The 16407-nt window shown below is 48.3% G+C and overlaps 2 protein-coding genes across 15 annotated transcripts in view; one reads left to right on the top strand and one right to left on the bottom strand.

Annotated features, from left to right (window-relative positions):
* The window catches only part of PRMT8 (protein arginine methyltransferase 8), an 89975-nt gene extending 79879 nt beyond the window's left edge, over positions 1–10096 (bottom strand). For 6 of the 9 annotated variants that reach the window (XR_012493819.1, XM_074325243.1, XM_019756931.2 and 3 more), the window contains exon 1: positions 9785–10096. Coding sequence is in view for 5 of the 9 variants with exons in the window: in XM_074325243.1 (XP_074181344.1) it covers positions 9785–9859 (75 nt within the window). In the remaining 4 variants the exon portion in view is untranslated. Of the gene's footprint in view, positions 1–8462; positions 8572–8687; positions 8838–9784 lie in introns of those variants that run through there. The other 3 variants (XM_074325246.1, XM_074325245.1, XM_074325248.1) reach the window with 3 other exon arrangements.
* Positions 8001–16133, top strand: LOC109461013 (uncharacterized). Of its 6 annotated transcripts, none has more exons than XM_019756936.2 (5): positions 8001–8728; positions 10093–10321; positions 11351–11522; positions 11757–11782; positions 11932–16133. In XM_019756936.2, the coding sequence occupies exons 1-5, from the start codon at positions 8669–8671 to the stop codon at positions 12054–12056; spliced, it is 612 nt and encodes a 203-aa protein (XP_019612495.2). In that variant the 5' UTR covers positions 8001–8668; the 3' UTR covers positions 12057–16133. The 6 variants fall into 6 exon arrangements, 3 of the variants coding, with proteins under 3 accessions (XP_019612495.2, XP_074181350.1, XP_019612496.2); XM_074325249.1 differs by having other exon boundaries at positions 8003–8728; positions 14280–16133; XM_019756937.2 differs by having other exon boundaries at positions 8004–8728; positions 13632–16133.
* The last annotated feature ends 274 nt before the right edge of the window (positions 16134–16407 follow it).

Genomic DNA, 16407 nt, shown 5'->3' with positions numbered 1-16407 from the left:
ACTGTGGGGAAAGGAGAGAGGAGAGTCGGGACTTGTGACTTTGGTGACTTAATAGTAAGCAAAGTGAGGATCGTAGGAGAGAGACAGACTCATGGCAAGAGATGACATTCCGGAGGGGACCCTGAAGAGGCATCTGAGTGGAGATGTCCTGGAGGCAGTCAGATATATGGTTCCAAGTCAGGAGAGAGGTCTAGGGTGTAGGAAAAAGATTCTAACAAAAAAGGAAGTTGGTATAATATGTGTTTGATATACAGGCTTGCTTCCTTTATTCATTCAATAAGTACTCATCAGTTTCCCACTAGATACCTGGAGGCAAGAGTTGAACTAATGCACATTAATAGAGAACATTCCCTAATTGGGATCCTATCTACACCTCTGATGGGCTGTAATCATTTGTGTGGGCCTCGCCGATTGAGGCTCCTTAGAGAAGTGCTGTCATAACTGCTTGTTAGGGGAGATGAAGTCCTTGAGTTTAACTGTCTGTGGGAATTGCAGTCTTTCATTTTCTGCCAGGCCCAGGCTTAAAAGGCCACCACTTTGCTTTCCTTCAGCTAACAAGAGATTATCTTTCACAATAGAGCTACAAATGGGTCCCTAATTGATGAATGTGTGCCTCGCCATTCCCTTTATAGTGGCAGGAGCCCAGTTTGCTCTTAGCTGTGCCACTCGGGTCAGGCCTCACACACTGGACGTGTTCTACTGGATGTACGGCCAAAGGCCAGGGACTTAACACAGTCATTAAACATCTGTTTTGCCACCCGAGCCTGGGCAATACCTTGTTCTCTCTCTCCCCTCCCCCCAGGTCTCAGTTTCCTCAGTGGGAACGCTGGAAATGGTCAGCAATCAGGCTAATGGTGAACAGACAGGAATTGCGCCTTTTCTAGCAGCAGGGTTTGTGAGGAGCACAGAGAAGCCTGAGACGTTGGTCTGTCCCTCGGGAGGGCTGCAGTCTAGCCTGATGGGTACTCTCCGCTCCCCCATTTCTCTCACATTGGCAGGTACTCAGTGAGGCTTCAGTTTCATGCTCTAGATGCTGAGTTCTAGATCCCAGAGCTGAATGTGAGCTAGGAGAGGTATGCCAGGCTGTGGGTCACAGAGAACCCTATTCCTCCTGTGACTGGGTCACTTCACATGGGACTGGGGACCCCCGGGTAGGGCGTACTAGAGCGCCCTGTCTTCAGCTGTCTTTGTGGCTCTGGCTGGCTGACCTGAGAATGGTTGAATCGATGATTCAATGCTTCAATGACCTGAATCAAAGAGGCTGTTCTGCTCCAGCCTCTGCTGGCACTGACTTGATAATGTCACCAGTAAGTATCAGTTAGTATCTGCTCCCACTTTGGGACACCACTGGATAAGCCCAGATTATAAATAACAGTTGATTTTTCTTCAGCATTTACCTCGTGCCAAATATGTGGTTTACGTGAAATAACTCGTTTAATCCTCACAATATCTCAGAGGCATAAAGTGCTATTACCATGTCCTAGATGACGAAAGCAAGGCACAGATGATGACTGTATAACTTGTGCAGACCAGTAAGCAGCAGAGCTGAGATCTGAACCCAGGCGTACTGCCCCAGAGCCTGTGCATTTAACCTCCACACAAAACTGCCTTAGGCTGAGAAGTCAGTGGCCCACACGGTTTAGTGGGCCATACTGGAAGGTGCTGAGAAAGTTCTTGTGCCTCCTGCCCTCCAGAATAGCCCTTCAAATGAGCTGGTAATGGGCTCATAATTCTACCTCTAAAATAATTTCTCTGGCAGCAACAAAGCAAATCCCCTGGGAGGCTGAGGAGGTGGAAAATGGGGAAACTGGTCCAGACTGACAAGCTCCAATCAGCCATAGTCCCTTTCCAATGCATGGAAGTTACTCAGTTCCTTCCCAAATCTCCCAGCGGTGGGAGCTGGGGTGGGGCAAAGGCGGTGAGCAGCTTGAGGTTGGGAATGTGGAGACAAGTGGGGAGTAAGGCCTGAGTCTACAGCAGAACACATTCTAACTCTGAGAGCGCTCGAACTCTACTTACTAGTGCTATAATCTTGGTCAAGATAATTAAGCACTGCAGGGTTCCATTTCTCCAACTGCAAAATGGGAATAATCAGAGTTGTTCTGTAATGTTGCTGTATAAGCTAAGTAAGGCAATGCTTACAAAGCACTCAACACTGTGCCCACACATAATGAGGACACTAACATGTAGCTCTTGTATAATTATTGCTGCTGCTCAAGGAAAGAAGGCCTGATAAAGATGCTGGGAAGCCAGAGGGCAAGGTGGGTAGCTGAGGAGCAGCAGGAAAGGGACTTGAAGGGGACAGACCACCTTCATTGACTTTGTGACTATTCTGAGGCATACCATGCATTCATTCAGTCATTTGTCAGCCATTTTTCTATGCAGACCTACTATGTGTGGGCACTGTGTTGAGTGATGTTGAGGGTTGAATTAAGTCCTCAAAAAAGATGTGTCAAAGTCCTAACCCCTGTTACCTAAAGATATGACCTCACTTGGAAATAAGGTCTTTGCAGATGTAATTGAGTTAAGATGAGGTCATACTGGATAGGATGGTCTCTAATCCAACATGACTTGTGTCTTTATAGGAAGAAGAGATAGGACCCACACATAGGGGAGAAGGCCACGTGAAGACAGAGGCAGCGACTAGAGGGAGGTGTCGTAAGCCAAAGAACCCCGAGCACAGCTGGCAAACACTAGAAGCTAGGAAAGGGGCAAGGAGCAAATTCCTCCTAAAAACTTCCGGAAGGAACCAACCCTGCTGACACCTGGATTTCAGACTTCTGGCTTCCAAAACTGTGAGAAAATAGATTTCTGTTGTTTTAAGCCACCCAGCTTATGGTACTCTGTTACAGCAGTTCTAGAAAAAAGACTACAGGTGATAAGACGACAAAGATAAATTCAAAAAGCAAAGTTCGTGCCTTGCTATTCATTTCATCCTAAGAAAAAAGCTGGATGAGAGTCCAGGCTTATTACGGATGGCCTTGGGTCTAGTTTCCAGCGAGGTGCGTTTTGTTAGACAAGAGTTTTCTCCTGGTCCACCAGCTAGGACTACAGACATGGGTACATCTTAGATGAGTAGGTGGCATGGAATAAAGGTTGTCCTGGCCACAAATTATACCAGGTACCTGTCACCCACAGGGAATAGCGTGGAGGACAGTGAGCGTGAGATGGCAGGGTAGTGGTGGGGGCAGGAAAAGAAGACCTGGGGGAAAAGCTGGGAAAAAAACCTCTTCTAGGTTTCTTTCAAATCCACCATTCCTTATGTCTCCTATTAATTTATCCATATTTTGCATTTCTACTCTGGTCCTTCTGATGACTTCCCAGCTTGGTAGGCTGGAGAAAGCATGGGTCTTGGTGGCCAGAAAACCAGAGTTTGAGTCCCAGCTCCATCACTTACCAGCTGTGGGATGTTGGGCAACTAACACCAACTTTCTATGCTTTGGTTTCTTCATCTGCACAGTGGGGATAATATGTAACTCATAGTGGTATGTGTCTGTGCATGGTGTGCAGTGTGTAACGTGTGTGTATGTAGGTAATATGTGATGGCATGCATTGAACAAGATGATATGTACCAAAGCATTTTAAGTTTCTCAGGAAAAAGAGAGAGAGCTCATTATGCACAATTCCTAGATCTATGTGGAGAAACTGGTATTAGATATTACATATCCGGACACGCTAGAAAATTAGCACAAAAAATAAAATAATGAATCAGATAGGTGCTGCATTTAAAGGAGGTAGAAGTAGCATTGACTTAGGCGTACACAAGGCCTCGAGGCTGAAAAGCTCTGTGATATTGGGCAAGTTTTACGATATTTTAGTTGAAAAATGATTTCAGTTTCCATGCAGCTCTAAGATTCCATGACTTTATGAAAATGTGCACATCAAACTGTTTGCTTTTATCAAATTACACTTAAAAAGACATCTTAACTTACAGGTCACCCATTACAAATCTGAGGAAAGCTGTGATGCTTGAAGGAATTCTAATAACAAGTGAGACAGAAAAGCCATTTGATGTTTGAAATGCTCCATGGGCTGGCTAACGTTGGAGAGGCAAGTCTTCTCGAATACTCCTCTCCTGGCTATTCCCATTAGAGGGCTAGTACCAGAATACCATAGAAAGGGCTTGGAATCACTTGGAACAAAAACTAGTCCAGAGGGTAACACAGCCCTCATACAGGCCAAAATGCAAAGGCAACTGGCCAGGTTTCATCTCCGTTTAGAATAACATACACAAAGGTGACTCGGATTGTAAAAGAAGAGACTGAGCTCTGACTTAAGGAAGAATTTCCTGATTACTGAGATGCACAAGGAGTCTGGGCAGATCGCCTTCTCCCAAGCTTTTTACCCAGCGGCCAGCTGTGCGTCCTGGGTTGAGTGTGCTCTGCAGCAGAAGCATGGATGGAGTGACCTTTCGGGGGTCTCTTCTCGCCTGCGCTCTCCCTGTCCTTCCACTAGTCTGTTCACAACAGAACAACAATGCCTGCTTTTCATGCAACGCCATCCCGCTTCCAGTTACCTTGGCACTTCACACATTGTCGTGCTGCCCATTTTTTTCCTGTTGGCACAGCAGACTCCAAGGTATAAGTACTGTTTCTACAAATTTTTGCATGTTCCACACTGGTATGTGATAATCATTTCACAGCACAGTTAGCAAAGAGTTGGAAATGAGACCCACTCCTGAATTGGAGACAGGAGTGTTGTGTTTCACCCTATTGACAGCCAAAAGCCAATTTTGGGCTCTCTGAAAAGCCAAATTTCCCAGGAAAAAAGTATGGGTATCGTCTTCATTCTCCTGAGCTCACTTAGGGACTGAAATCAGTGTTTGCTGAGGCAAGGGACATGTGTGTGGACTATGGTTGATGGGTTATTTCAGCAGAGAAGCAAGGAAGTGGGAGAGGTCATCCAGTCTGCTACTTTTCGGCAGGACTCCCAAAAGCTAGAAGGATAAGAATCAAACACTACTGAGCACGCACCATGTCCTAAATCCTTTGCCTGAATTAATTCATTTAATCCTCACAACAACCTTGCATGGCCCAGAGAGGTTAAGTTACATTTAACATAACAACACATCTACTAAATTCAGAGCTGGATTTTTAAACCAGGCAAGCTGGTTCCAGAGCCCCCATGGTGAGTCAGCCCACCCCCCACCCCGCCCCACCCTGCACTCTTCAGAGACGCGGGTGCAGACCATTCTCAGAGCAGCAGGCCTGAGTCCTGCCTCCTCTTGCCCTCTTCCTCCCCAATCCCCTGACCCACTCGCTGAAAGGAACTGCCTAAGCAGAGGCATCCGTTAGCCAGAACCAGCAACACACACCAGGTCAGAAGTCAGCTCAGCTCTCCCCGTAACGCCTAGAGCAACGCTCAGCCCTGATCCCGCTGTCCTGTTGTAGGATTTTTCCCAACCCATAACCATTCTCTCTCCCCGGGTGAGCAAGGCAATAGAACTTTCAAAAAACAGTCTCCAAAATGCTAAAACTGTTTTCTCACCCCTGGGGGCTCTCCTTTGAGGTGCTAAAACCCCAATCAGGGGGTCACCACCATCAATAATGCATTAGGCTTTCTCCCAGAATCAGTAAAGCAAGGAGCTCACAAGGGGCCATTAAACCCCAGGGTTCCTAACTGGGCATTGTGATTAGTCCTTTTATCTTCCACTGGGAAGAACACCACATGAGAAGAGTCAGTAATTACTGAGTATTGAATGGGTACAAGAATAACCAAAATGTACCCATGCTTTGAGTTGCTACAGCACCTTGATTCCCACAACCTTTACTTACTTTGAGTTTTAAAGGTCCACAGTAACCTAAGTGCAGCAGAGGAATGGGAGCTAGGAAGCCCAATTTTCCGAAAGCCGTGAGTGGCTAAAACCTAGAAGGCTCATGAGCTGGTTCACAATTACATGAATCAATTCAGTCAACACCTATTAACATTCATTATTTACTGTGTGTCAGGCACTGTGTTAAGAACAAAAATGTTCATTACCTAACTGGAGAAATGGACAACAAAAAGCCAATTATCTTTAACAAGAAAAGTGAGTCAGGGGTTAAGAACACGTATGAGGGAGAAGGAACACTCACGCTACATGGGGGTGGAAGACAAATGACAGATCTGGGAAGGCAGCCCAGAGGAAGTGACCTTTGAGTTGGGTCTTGCAGGCTGAGGAAGATTTTTTTTTTTTTTCCAGAGAGAAGAAGTGGGTAAAGGGCAGCCCAGGCCTTGCACACTCTGCTAAGGAAACTGGGCTCTACCTTGTATTCTAATGCAATAGGGCAACATGGTAAGCTTTCAAAGAGACGTCTGTCCATGAGCAGATGTCTGTTTCTGAAAGCCCATCAAGCAGTGACAATGAGGCTGGATTAGGGAAGAGGACCTGCAATGAGAGGCCTGCGTGAGGGCAGAGGTGAGGCCGACCTGCCTCAGACACTTTGAGGGCACTGAAAAGGAGGGTGGGACTGAAGCCTTTGAGGAGCAGAGGCCTATCTGAGGGAGCCTGAGAAAGCAGAAATGGAACTGACATCGCTATGTATTTACCACGTGCTGTCCCCGCATTTCCTTACATCCCATCCTACTCTAAACCATAAGGGGACTCAGCTCAAGTTAACACATAAAGGCACTGAGGTCAAAGTGGTTAAAGAGTGCACTCAGGACCCCCCAGTGCCAATGGTGTCCACCAACCTGTGCCCCCCATGTCCACACTGCCTCAGCTCTGGACTTTACGTGTCCCGAGAGGTTCAGCTCACAATATAAGCAGTCTTACTCATTTTCTCCCTGCCTAAGGATTAGAATACCTTTCCCCATCTTTACCTTTTCAAGAACACCTTCTTTCCATCATCGTTGCCTACCCCCAACATTTTATCTCTCCCTTCCAAAGTAATGTCCTCTTCCCCACTCCTCACCTACTCTGATTCACATGTGGCATCTTTTTAAAATTACAAATGTAGGGCACAGGGCAAAGAATCGGAAGTGGGATCAAGCTGTGCTCCAAGGCTTTTGAAGCTGACCAGGTGACTTTCAGACAGGATAGACTTCTCAGCCTCAGTGTCCTCACCTGGAGAATGGGGATAACAAATGAATACTAACCTATGCTTATCTCACAGGACTATTGTGAGGATTAAAGGAGATACAAGCACTTGCAACACCAACAAAAGGCAAGAAAAGGTGCCACAGGACTATTTGCATTATCAGGCACCACTGTCCACCAGACCGTGAGTCCCTGGAGAGCAGGGGGCCTGGTGGTCTTCACCTTTGGGTGGGTGCGTGGGGTACCTAATGATTCCTGGTATAGAGGCCGTGTTTGGTAAAGACGTGCTCAATTAAGAACTAGAACTACTACCACTACGCGTGCGCACGTACACACACACACACACACACACACACACACACACACACCCCACAGAGGCGTCCTTGCCTCTCCCACCATACATGCAGGCAAACCCACAATTCCTCACTTTTGGAAGTACTGCTCTAGTCCTGACTTACTCCAAAAACAGCCAGTTCCTGGAGAAAAATCAAGTGATTGTCACGCTGCCTGAATGCCTCCATCGGGCACATGTGAACAAGTCTGAATTCCTCCCCTTGTCAGGGAAGTTGCTAAGAACTGAACCCCCAGACTCACTCTCCTCCAAAGAGCCCCCACTGGGTCTGCTCCACCCACCGCCGCGGTGTGCAACGTGTTGTGTTTTTTTTTCCTTTTTGCTCGCAGGAGCTCAGCGCCTCTACTGCTGTTTTCATTGATGCCTTGAGCCGAGCTGGCATGTGCAACTGCTGAGAAGGGGGAGCGCGCAGCCGCGGGGGAAGCAAGTAAAAATAGCCTGCCGCGCGTCGCTCTGCCTGCTGGACGCCTTTAACCCTGGCCGAGGTGGGGAGCTTAGCAGCCTGCACCCCGCGGAACTCAGCAGGGGTCTGCACCCAGACCCCGTGCAACGGGCGGGGGGCAGGGGCTAGAGACCCGAAAAAACTTTTTTTTTTTTTTTTAGAAACCGAGCGGCGAGGTGGGGGGCTGCGGAGGGGAAGCTGTTTCTGGCTTCCAGCGCTCCAGCCACCTGACTGCAGGGACTGTTTGTTACGTGCCCGCTAGTTCAACACTTTACAGAAGTGCAACCTTGACTTTGAGCTATTTTTAGAAGCCTCTTCCGCTGGTGGGCGATCAGAGAGAGGAGGGCGAGCAGGGTGGTAAGCCTAGCTCTCCGCTGTGAGGCGAGGCGCCTTGCACTACACATCGTTCTGAATGTCTACTCTCTGGTGGAGGGTGGGGAAGAGCAAGTGACCGGGGAACGTTCGCTAGCGTTGCCCTAACTCAGAGACCGCATTAGCTACTGAATACCTGACTGTTTCCAAGCCCCAGAGCCTGTTTGTTTGGAAATCGACAGTTGCCAGATGCATGCTGCTTCTAGCCTCTCAGAGAATGGAGTTTTTTAAAGCTTTGCTGCCTACGCTGTGGGGTAGGGGTTAGCTGCAGTTCATACCTCGAGGGAAGAAGATCTCAAAGGGTCTCCGCACCTTTCTGCGTTCCAGCAAGACAGAGGGACAATTCCCGCGACACACCTCCATCCCTGCCCCACGATGCATATGGGTAACCATATGTGAAATGTACGGCAGCCCCACCAGACACCTGGCTATTAATAGAGCCCGGGAGTTTGCGCTCTGCTTTTCTCCTGCCACCGAGTAAGGGATGATCTTCACACACTTACCCCACTCCGCCCCCACTTCGGCTCACCGTTCCTCCTGGAAGGTAAGGGGACTGCCCACGCTGATCCCCTTCGTAACTACAGGTGCCCAGAACCTACGGACTAGTCCAGTTGTAATGACAGCAGAGTCAGTGCCAGGCCAGAGAACACAGCCTTCAGTATTGGGACCCAAAAACCCAGCAGGGCTCTTTGCGGCTCAGGGCCAACTCGAGAGTAGAGAAAGGGCAGCTATTGGGCTGCCGAAGGCGCGCGGGGCGGGGAGGGGGGGTGCAGAGCGCAATTTGAGGAGCCAGAGCGACATTCAAAAGCTGCTGCGGGACGAGTGGCTGCAGACCCATTTATCGTTGCAGCCCGCGGCGCGCAGCCCCCACCGCCGGCGCGGGCTCGGCTGCGGCAGGAGCGGACGCTGTCCCTGGTTCTGAAGGTGGCCGCATCCAGCGCTCCCTCCCCGGGTTTAGCGTCCCAGAGGCAGCTCTGTCATTAGAGGATTGTAGACCTCTCCCCGCCCCGGATCTGGGCGGGAGGGTCTGTTGGTGGTACCCAAGTCCTACCGCCGGCTTAGCTTGGCCACCCCCCATCCCCCCAACGGCCAGGAGCTCTCCGCGGTGCTGCGGGGACCCAGAGCTCAGGGACTCAAGCTTGAAGGGTAAATCTGGGGCAGCGGCTGGAGATAGTCAAGGGACTGCAGGGAGCAGACCTGGACCCAGGATCACCCATCCCAGCTCTGCACAAAGCCGGGACTCTGGAGCCCTAACGGAGCCCAGAGGAGAGGGCAAGGGAGCGAAGCTGCCCAGGAATTGGGACTTGGGGAAAAGAGAAGCGAGCAGCGGGTGGTAGGAGAGGAAATGGGGTGAGAGAGACTCTTTTTGCATTTTCAAGAGGGAGGGGACCTGAGACATGCACTGTCTTCCCCCCACCCCAACACACACACACACACACACACACACACGCACACGGCCGGCAGAAGCAAACGGGATGGAGCGGGGGAAAGTTTGGCACTAGGTGCTGAGCGGCGGCGGCGGCAGCCACAGCGGCGGCGGGGCGGTGGTCGGGGTGGGCTGCCGGGGTCGCCGAGAGCCCCGGCCCTCTCGCCTCCTTACCTCGGTGTTCTCGGCAGCGTTCTCCGCCATTTTCCTCCTTAGGAGCAGGCAGCGGGAGGAGTGTTTCATGCCCATAAGAGCCAGCAAGGGTTTGGTGGTACAGAGATAGTAGAGAAAGAGAGAGCTGGTGTAGCTTTAAAAGAGAGAGAGAAAGAGAGAGAATGGGAGGAAGAAAAAAAAAAAAAAGCCAACCCAACCCCTCTGCCGGAGCGTCAGCAGATACAATCAACCCCGGCTGAGTCTTTCCTGCAGTCTCCACTTTGTTTTATTTTCCTCCCTTCTCATCTGCTCCGGATTCCTTCACACAGTTTCAAGTTCTTCTCGCGCACCCGACCCCTCCCCGCCCCTCTCCACCCGCGCGGCGGGCTGAGCTAGAGGGAGGCAGCCCGGAAGGCTCCGCGGCGGCGGCGGCGGCTCTCTCCCCGCTGCTCGCAAAGTCCGGCGGGCCGGAGGCAGCCACCAACTCCTCTCAACTTCTGCGGATCCGCTGGGCGAAGCAACACGCTTCCTGCACGTCTCTCTTAGGGGCTGAGCCGGGTGAGTGGGGGCGGGGTAGGAGGTTCGGTGGAGCATGCGGCGGCTGGGCGCAGACCGAGGGCCCCCACCGCCCCCGGGCCCGCCCCCTCCACGCCGCTGCAAGGGTCTCTTGGCCGCCTCCACTCCCCGGCGCTGCGGACGACTTGCGCGGGGGCAAAGGTTGCGCGGACGCTGCAGGCCCACGAGGGAGGCTCCGAGGAAGCAAGCTCCGGAGCTGGGCTCTTGCAGGTTCTTAGACCCGAGTGTGCATCCTCCCACCCAGGACAAGCTCTGGGCAAGATTGGGCCCCCTTTACTTCTCTCCCGCCCCACCCCCAACTCTCCCGCTTCTCTGCCAATTCCTGGATCCTTCCTTGGTGAATTAAGGTTTAGAGTTTGGGGAGTGAAGGGATAGGTGTCTGGATGAGGGAGGGTCCTTAACTCCTTCAACTCTAGGACTGAGTGTGAATCACAGTCTCTCCTTTTCTCACACACTCCTCATCCGCGGCGCGTGGGGCTGCAAGCCTCTCCCAGGCTGAGAGGCCGGGGCGAAGGTTCAGCCAGCGGCGGCTTGGTAACGAGGGTGGGAGAAAGTCAATTGGATGAGTCTGCAGTCGAGTTCCCCTTATCCTAGTTTTCCCTGGCAGACCCCTGCAGACACATTTCTCCCTCCTCGCTCCTCCCCCATCGTCACCAGATTTTGAAGTCCCTTTTATGGAGAGAGGGAGGATGTCACGTACCCATTAGGATTTTCTTGATCCTTTTTTAAGAGAGTTTGGGCGGCAGCAGGGGGTGTGAATTTTTATACAATGCATTCTTGTCTTCTCTTTGAGAGCTTCCCCCCCCTTACTGGCCATCTGTCAAGCTGGTGGGAGATAGAACAAGGGGGAGGGGAGCCCCACTCTGTCTCTCCCATTACAACAGGCCACTCAAGCCGAATCCTTCAAAGGCAGATGCACTTTCAAGCTTTCAGCCCACAAGTCAAGGACAGGGACGGAAAAGATGCTCCCTGAGCCTCCTGGCTCTCTTCACTTCATCCCTGTACTTACAGGAATAGACCCGTCCTGCAGGCACTCTGTATTTGTTGTTTTAACCTCACCTCTGAGAGCAGGAAGTGCGATCCTGATTGTCCTCAGCCCACCCCAGAGTCCACTGAAGAAAAAGGCCAGAATCCAAGGATGCCTCCATCAACTGGTCCTAGGGGGAAGAGAGGACACATTGCAGTAAGTGGAGGAGGGAGAGGACAGAAGGGGATGGAGAGTAAGAAGAGTGAAAAGAGAAAGGGCAACAGGCTGGAGTTAATGGGAGTGTGTGTGTGTGTGTGTGTGTGTGTGTGTGTGTGTGTGTGTATGTATTCAAACCCATTCAACCCAGAGCCAGCCTGGGGTTGTGTGTTAGGAAGGAGCACCTTTAAATGAGAGAATGGCCTTAACCTCCTTAACCTTTTCCTTTCTCAGATCACAGACCTGGATCAGTGTCGGGGGTGAGTGAGCAGTCTTTGACAATGCCTGGTTATTCTCCTTCCCTTTCGCATCCTGCCAACATGCAGAAAGTGGTAGGGGGATAAATGAGGTGAATCTAAAGAATGACTTTACCCTCTTGAACACTGTTTTCTCTAATCAACTTTCTCAGAGACAAAAGTTCCTGACACATCTGATCCCCTACCAAGAAAGTCTCAGTACTTGTACAAGCAAAGAAAATCAAAAAGGAAAGTATTTTCGCAGCTCTTTAGTCCAGTCCTCTCCTTTTATAAATAAGGACCCTGAAATCAGAGCTAGGAGGGCATTTGTCTGTGATCCCTCAGCTAGCCTCCTGACGTTCAGTCCAACCTTCTCCTCTGACCCCACCCCACACCACTTCTCCCTGAGCCATGCCTCCGTTCTGTGACTAACCAGGGAGGAGGGGAACTGAGACAAGCTCCCACCGAAATAGGCTGCTGCCTGTGCGTGATTATGTTGCTATGAGAACCTCAGTGGGTGTGTTTCCTCAGTTCTCTGTTGAAATCTTTCGCTTGGCTTGGCTTCTCCCCAAGCACAGACACGGCTCCCCTTGGAATGGGGAGTGGAGGGCTGAGATGGAGAGCTGTATTCTCATGGAAAGAGTGTTCTATTCCAACCCATTCAACCCAGAGCCAGCCTGGGGCTGTAAATGAGGAGTCTAGGTCACCAGGTTGTTCTATAATGGCTGAAGGGCATGAGTGAGCTGTCTTGAAAGTGGGTACCCCAATTCTCTGTTGGCCATTTTGGAGCAGAGCGTACTTGTCCCTGCTATGCTCCCATTTAATTATAAATTCACAAGCAAAATAATTGTTAGCTTAAGACACTAAGTTTTGTGGTGACTCACTGTTACACAGCAAAAGATTACCTGAATACCCATTTCCTAGGGTTTTCAAAATGTGTGATGCATAAAAAATGCCTAGCATATAGTAGGCATTTTATAGTATTATTTTCTCACCCTCCACACCATTCCCAGGAATTCGGTCTTCTTCAATTTTCTTACATAAGTATATTAGCATAGCCTTTTATAAGGTTAATTAATTGTGTTATTCTACGAAGAACTTCCTGGGCATCTCTTATATGCCTAGCTCATCAGTAGGCACAGTGGTTGGCAAAAGGCAACAAAGACATGGAACTGAATATTGGGGAGCCCTTAATTTAGTCACCTTGAATGCCTTGAAATGTACAGAATGTTTGTAGAAGAGCTTTGGAAGGGATTTTGATGAGAGGCAAGGAGAAATACGAGATGACAAGAGGTAAAGGGAACTCACCAGGACATGAGTTAATGGGCAGTCTGGGACAAGAGGTCCTACTAAGTAAAGAAGTCCTAATAACACATTTTGCTATATCACTTTTCTTACACTAGGTCTTCAATGCAACGCTATTGAATAGCACATGTGAAGTGTTTAGAACAATGCCTGGCTTGTAGAGAGCACATTGTGTTCATGTTTGCTAGGTCCTGTCCTAGGTTCTGAGTTTAACTTACAGAGCACTTATTACGTGCCAGAGACTTTCCTAGACTTAATGTGTTCTTATGCAGTTCTTTCAACAATCTTTTCAGTAGGTATTAGTATTATCTCCACATAACAGATGAGGACACAGAACACAGAGAATTACCCAAGTGGTAAAGTCAGGATTCGAATCTAAGATGCCTTATTCGATAGCATGACCTTCAAGAGTTTAACCAGTTTCTGGGAACAAGGCAGTTGTTCTTAACCTTGGCTGCAGAACAGAATCATCTAGGGAACTTGAAAAATACCAGCGCTTTTGTTCCACCCCCAAAGAGTATGATTTTATGAGGTCTGGGCATCAGGATTTTTTTCTTTTTTTTTTTAGGTCCCTGGGTGATCCTAATGGGCATTGATGGTTGATAATTGGATAAGGATATTTGGAGGAGACGAAAAGACCAGCAGAGAAAGGAGGTCCTTAAGTTATAGAAAGGGCCCCCAAAACCTACAAGGACACCCACATTATAGAAAAGTCCATTTCAAACACAAAGGTTCTTCAAAGCCGCAAGGTTCTTGGGAGAAGTTGAGCTGATGGTTGACTCAGCATGCAAAGATTGGAAGGAGTCTCTCAGGGAAGTTTCCAGCTTTATGAGATGCCACAGTGAAAGTGAATTTCCTGTCACTAGAAGGGTTCAGTTAGACTAATTATTGGGCATAGCTACTCCTGCAAACCCTAGAAGGCTGAGCAAGGCCCATAAGGTCCCACCTGCCCCACACTATGACCACTTAATTGTCTCCTTTCCTCTGTGAGCCCTCCAGAAGGTGGAAGACTACATGTAGTAGCTCAACTTCAGGAATCAATCAACACTTCCTTTGCTGCCTCCCAAAACCCAGGGCCCAGAGTATCAGGATACAGTTTCTCTAACCTGTAGACCATACTGTCTAGGAAAGCCAGGCTCTGGCTTGTTCAAGTGTGGTCTCTGCAGTAACAGGAGATGTGTAAGACATGTCATGTGGCTTCCCTCTCCTCCGCTAGGGGAACCTCACATGTGGCCAGGACTCACATATGGCTAAGACACGCTGCAGTGAATCCGTGGCTCCTCAAGAATCAGGCCACAGCCATTATCCATCACCACCTCCCGGCAGCTAACCCAGCCGTGTTTGTCATGTTTTCTGGGCCAGATGGGAGTCAGGCCCAGGCTGCAGCAGTCAGCTACCTGGCTGAGCCTCCAAGGAGCCCCACACCTGGGCAGTTCTCCTGCATAAAAGGCTCTACAGTCTTAATTCTCACTAACCCAAGACCCAGCTATTTCTTAAACTACGTTCCAAAGAACTTGCAAAGTGCCACCAGTGCCTGCCAAGTAATTTTTTTCTTTTTGGTCATTAAAACCAGAATGTTATTTCTTCCTTGCTCTGATAATATATGATTAAGTCAATTCAATGTGGTTTTGTGCTGGATATGATACTGTTTGGTTTGATTATTTATTCTAACAATATTTGGGAGACATTGTTCTTAGTAATTCTGCATTAATAACTTAATCCTTGGTATTTTATGCCCTTAAAAGCTGAATATGAAGGCTATTATTACCTACTTTTTTCTCAGAGTGAGAAGGACCCAAAAGACATGTGATAGTTTCTCAGTGACCTATGATGTAACCCAAATTTCTCTGGAGAAGGGGAAAGGGATACAGTAGCAGAGCCCTAAAGATACTAAAATATGTATTTTTAAATGCTGTCACAACAGAAATTAGCTGTTTCTTCTTGGTGGAGATTGTACATTTCACTCCTTTCCAAATCTTTCATTAAAGGATTACCGTTTTTTCTGGACAATCTCTCCTGAATCCCTCAAAGCCAGCTAGAAATCAATTTAATCTAGCCAGTGCAACAACTCAATACACATTTTCTTCCAATAGCCTATATATGAGCCACTACTATGAACCAAACACTGTGCTAGGCATTTTGGGTTAAAAGATGAAAAGTCATATCTCTACCCTAATGACATACCTTCCAGGAAGAGTTGGTTATAGGTTCAGGTACTGTCAGGGGTCATGTGGATTGGTTCTTATAGGTTAAATATAGCTATGTAATCAGTGGTCTGTAGTCAGGTAGGCCCTGCAAAAAGTACCTATTGATATGAACAGAGAAACCTTGGAGGCTATAGGGCCTGGGCCAGAAGTAAAATAGCCTCCAATCGAAGAAGGCTGGGGACACATTGTTTTATCAAAAATGTGCAACTCCAACATTTTATAGATAAGAACTTTTGCCACCTCGCCCCACCCCCCACCCCCCCAAGGGGATTACATACTGGTGTCACATACTGATCATACTGATCACAAATTGTGATCTGCCCTAGTGCAGGGCTGACTTCTGGTGATTCAGGGGTAGCCCTGCCTAAAAATACACAATGAGCAAAGGAGGCTAAACAAAGCTGTGTTTGATTCCATCTGTTTCCTTTCCGGACAGTTTAATCACCCTGATCTCTTTCTTCTCTTCCCAGAGGGGTGTTACTTTTTTTTTTTTTAAGCTTTGTTAGATTTTTTTTTTAACTTAAAACTGTACACCTCTAGGGCAATATTAACATTTTGCTCTGTTTCCTCCATTTTTGGCTCATGCAAATGTATATATACGTATAAGTATCCACTATTGGCATATGTTGTTTGTAAGAATCATATTGCATACCGTACTCAGCATCCTTCTTTGTTCATTAAACAGTGTATTATAGACTTATTTTCATGTTATTACATATAAATCCAAGTTATTTTTTAAAAGCTATAGCATGTCTTACTGATAAAACATACCTTTTAAAACCAGCACCCTACTGATGGGCTTTCAGGTTGTTCCTAGTTTCCTGTCATGCAAAGCAATATCGCAATAAATGTTCTTTTACATATACCCTTATGAACAGGAGCTTTTATTTCCACATGGTAGTTTCCCCAAAGTGGAATCATTTTAATATATATTGCCACATCCTTAACAAAATTTGATTTCTCAGATTGTAACTCGAACCTTTGGAAGGCACAAATCCAGCATTCCTTCCCCTTCCCTCTTCTAATGTCAAGTGCAAAAACATCTACTGCATTCAGAGCCCTGGATCAGGCACTTGAGGAGGAAGATCTATGAAATAAAAGGCACAATCCTTGTTGTAAAGATATTTCTACACCAAG

The sequence above is a fragment of the Rhinolophus sinicus genome, linkage group LG02 (assembly GCF_036562045.2).
Source record: "Rhinolophus sinicus isolate RSC01 linkage group LG02, ASM3656204v1, whole genome shotgun sequence".
NCBI lineage: Eukaryota > Metazoa > Chordata > Mammalia > Chiroptera > Rhinolophidae > Rhinolophus > Rhinolophus sinicus.
The sequence above is the reverse complement of the archived record's forward strand: the minus strand, read 5'-3'. Positions and strand labels throughout refer to the sequence as shown.

Bases quoted from the DNA above. Each gene is read 5' to 3' on its own strand.
- LOC109461013 (XM_019756936.2), top strand. From the start codon at position 8,669: ATGATCTTCACACACTTACCCCACTCCGCCCCCACTTCGGCTCACCGT. The intron at 8,729-10,092 runs GTAAGGGGACTG...TCCTTCACACAG, and splicing joins CTCACCGTTCCTCCTGGAAG to TTTCAAGTTCTTCTCGCGCA. The intron at 10,322-11,350 runs GTGAGTGGGGGC...CTGTACTTACAG, and splicing joins TCTCTTAGGGGCTGAGCCGG to GAATAGACCCGTCCTGCAGG.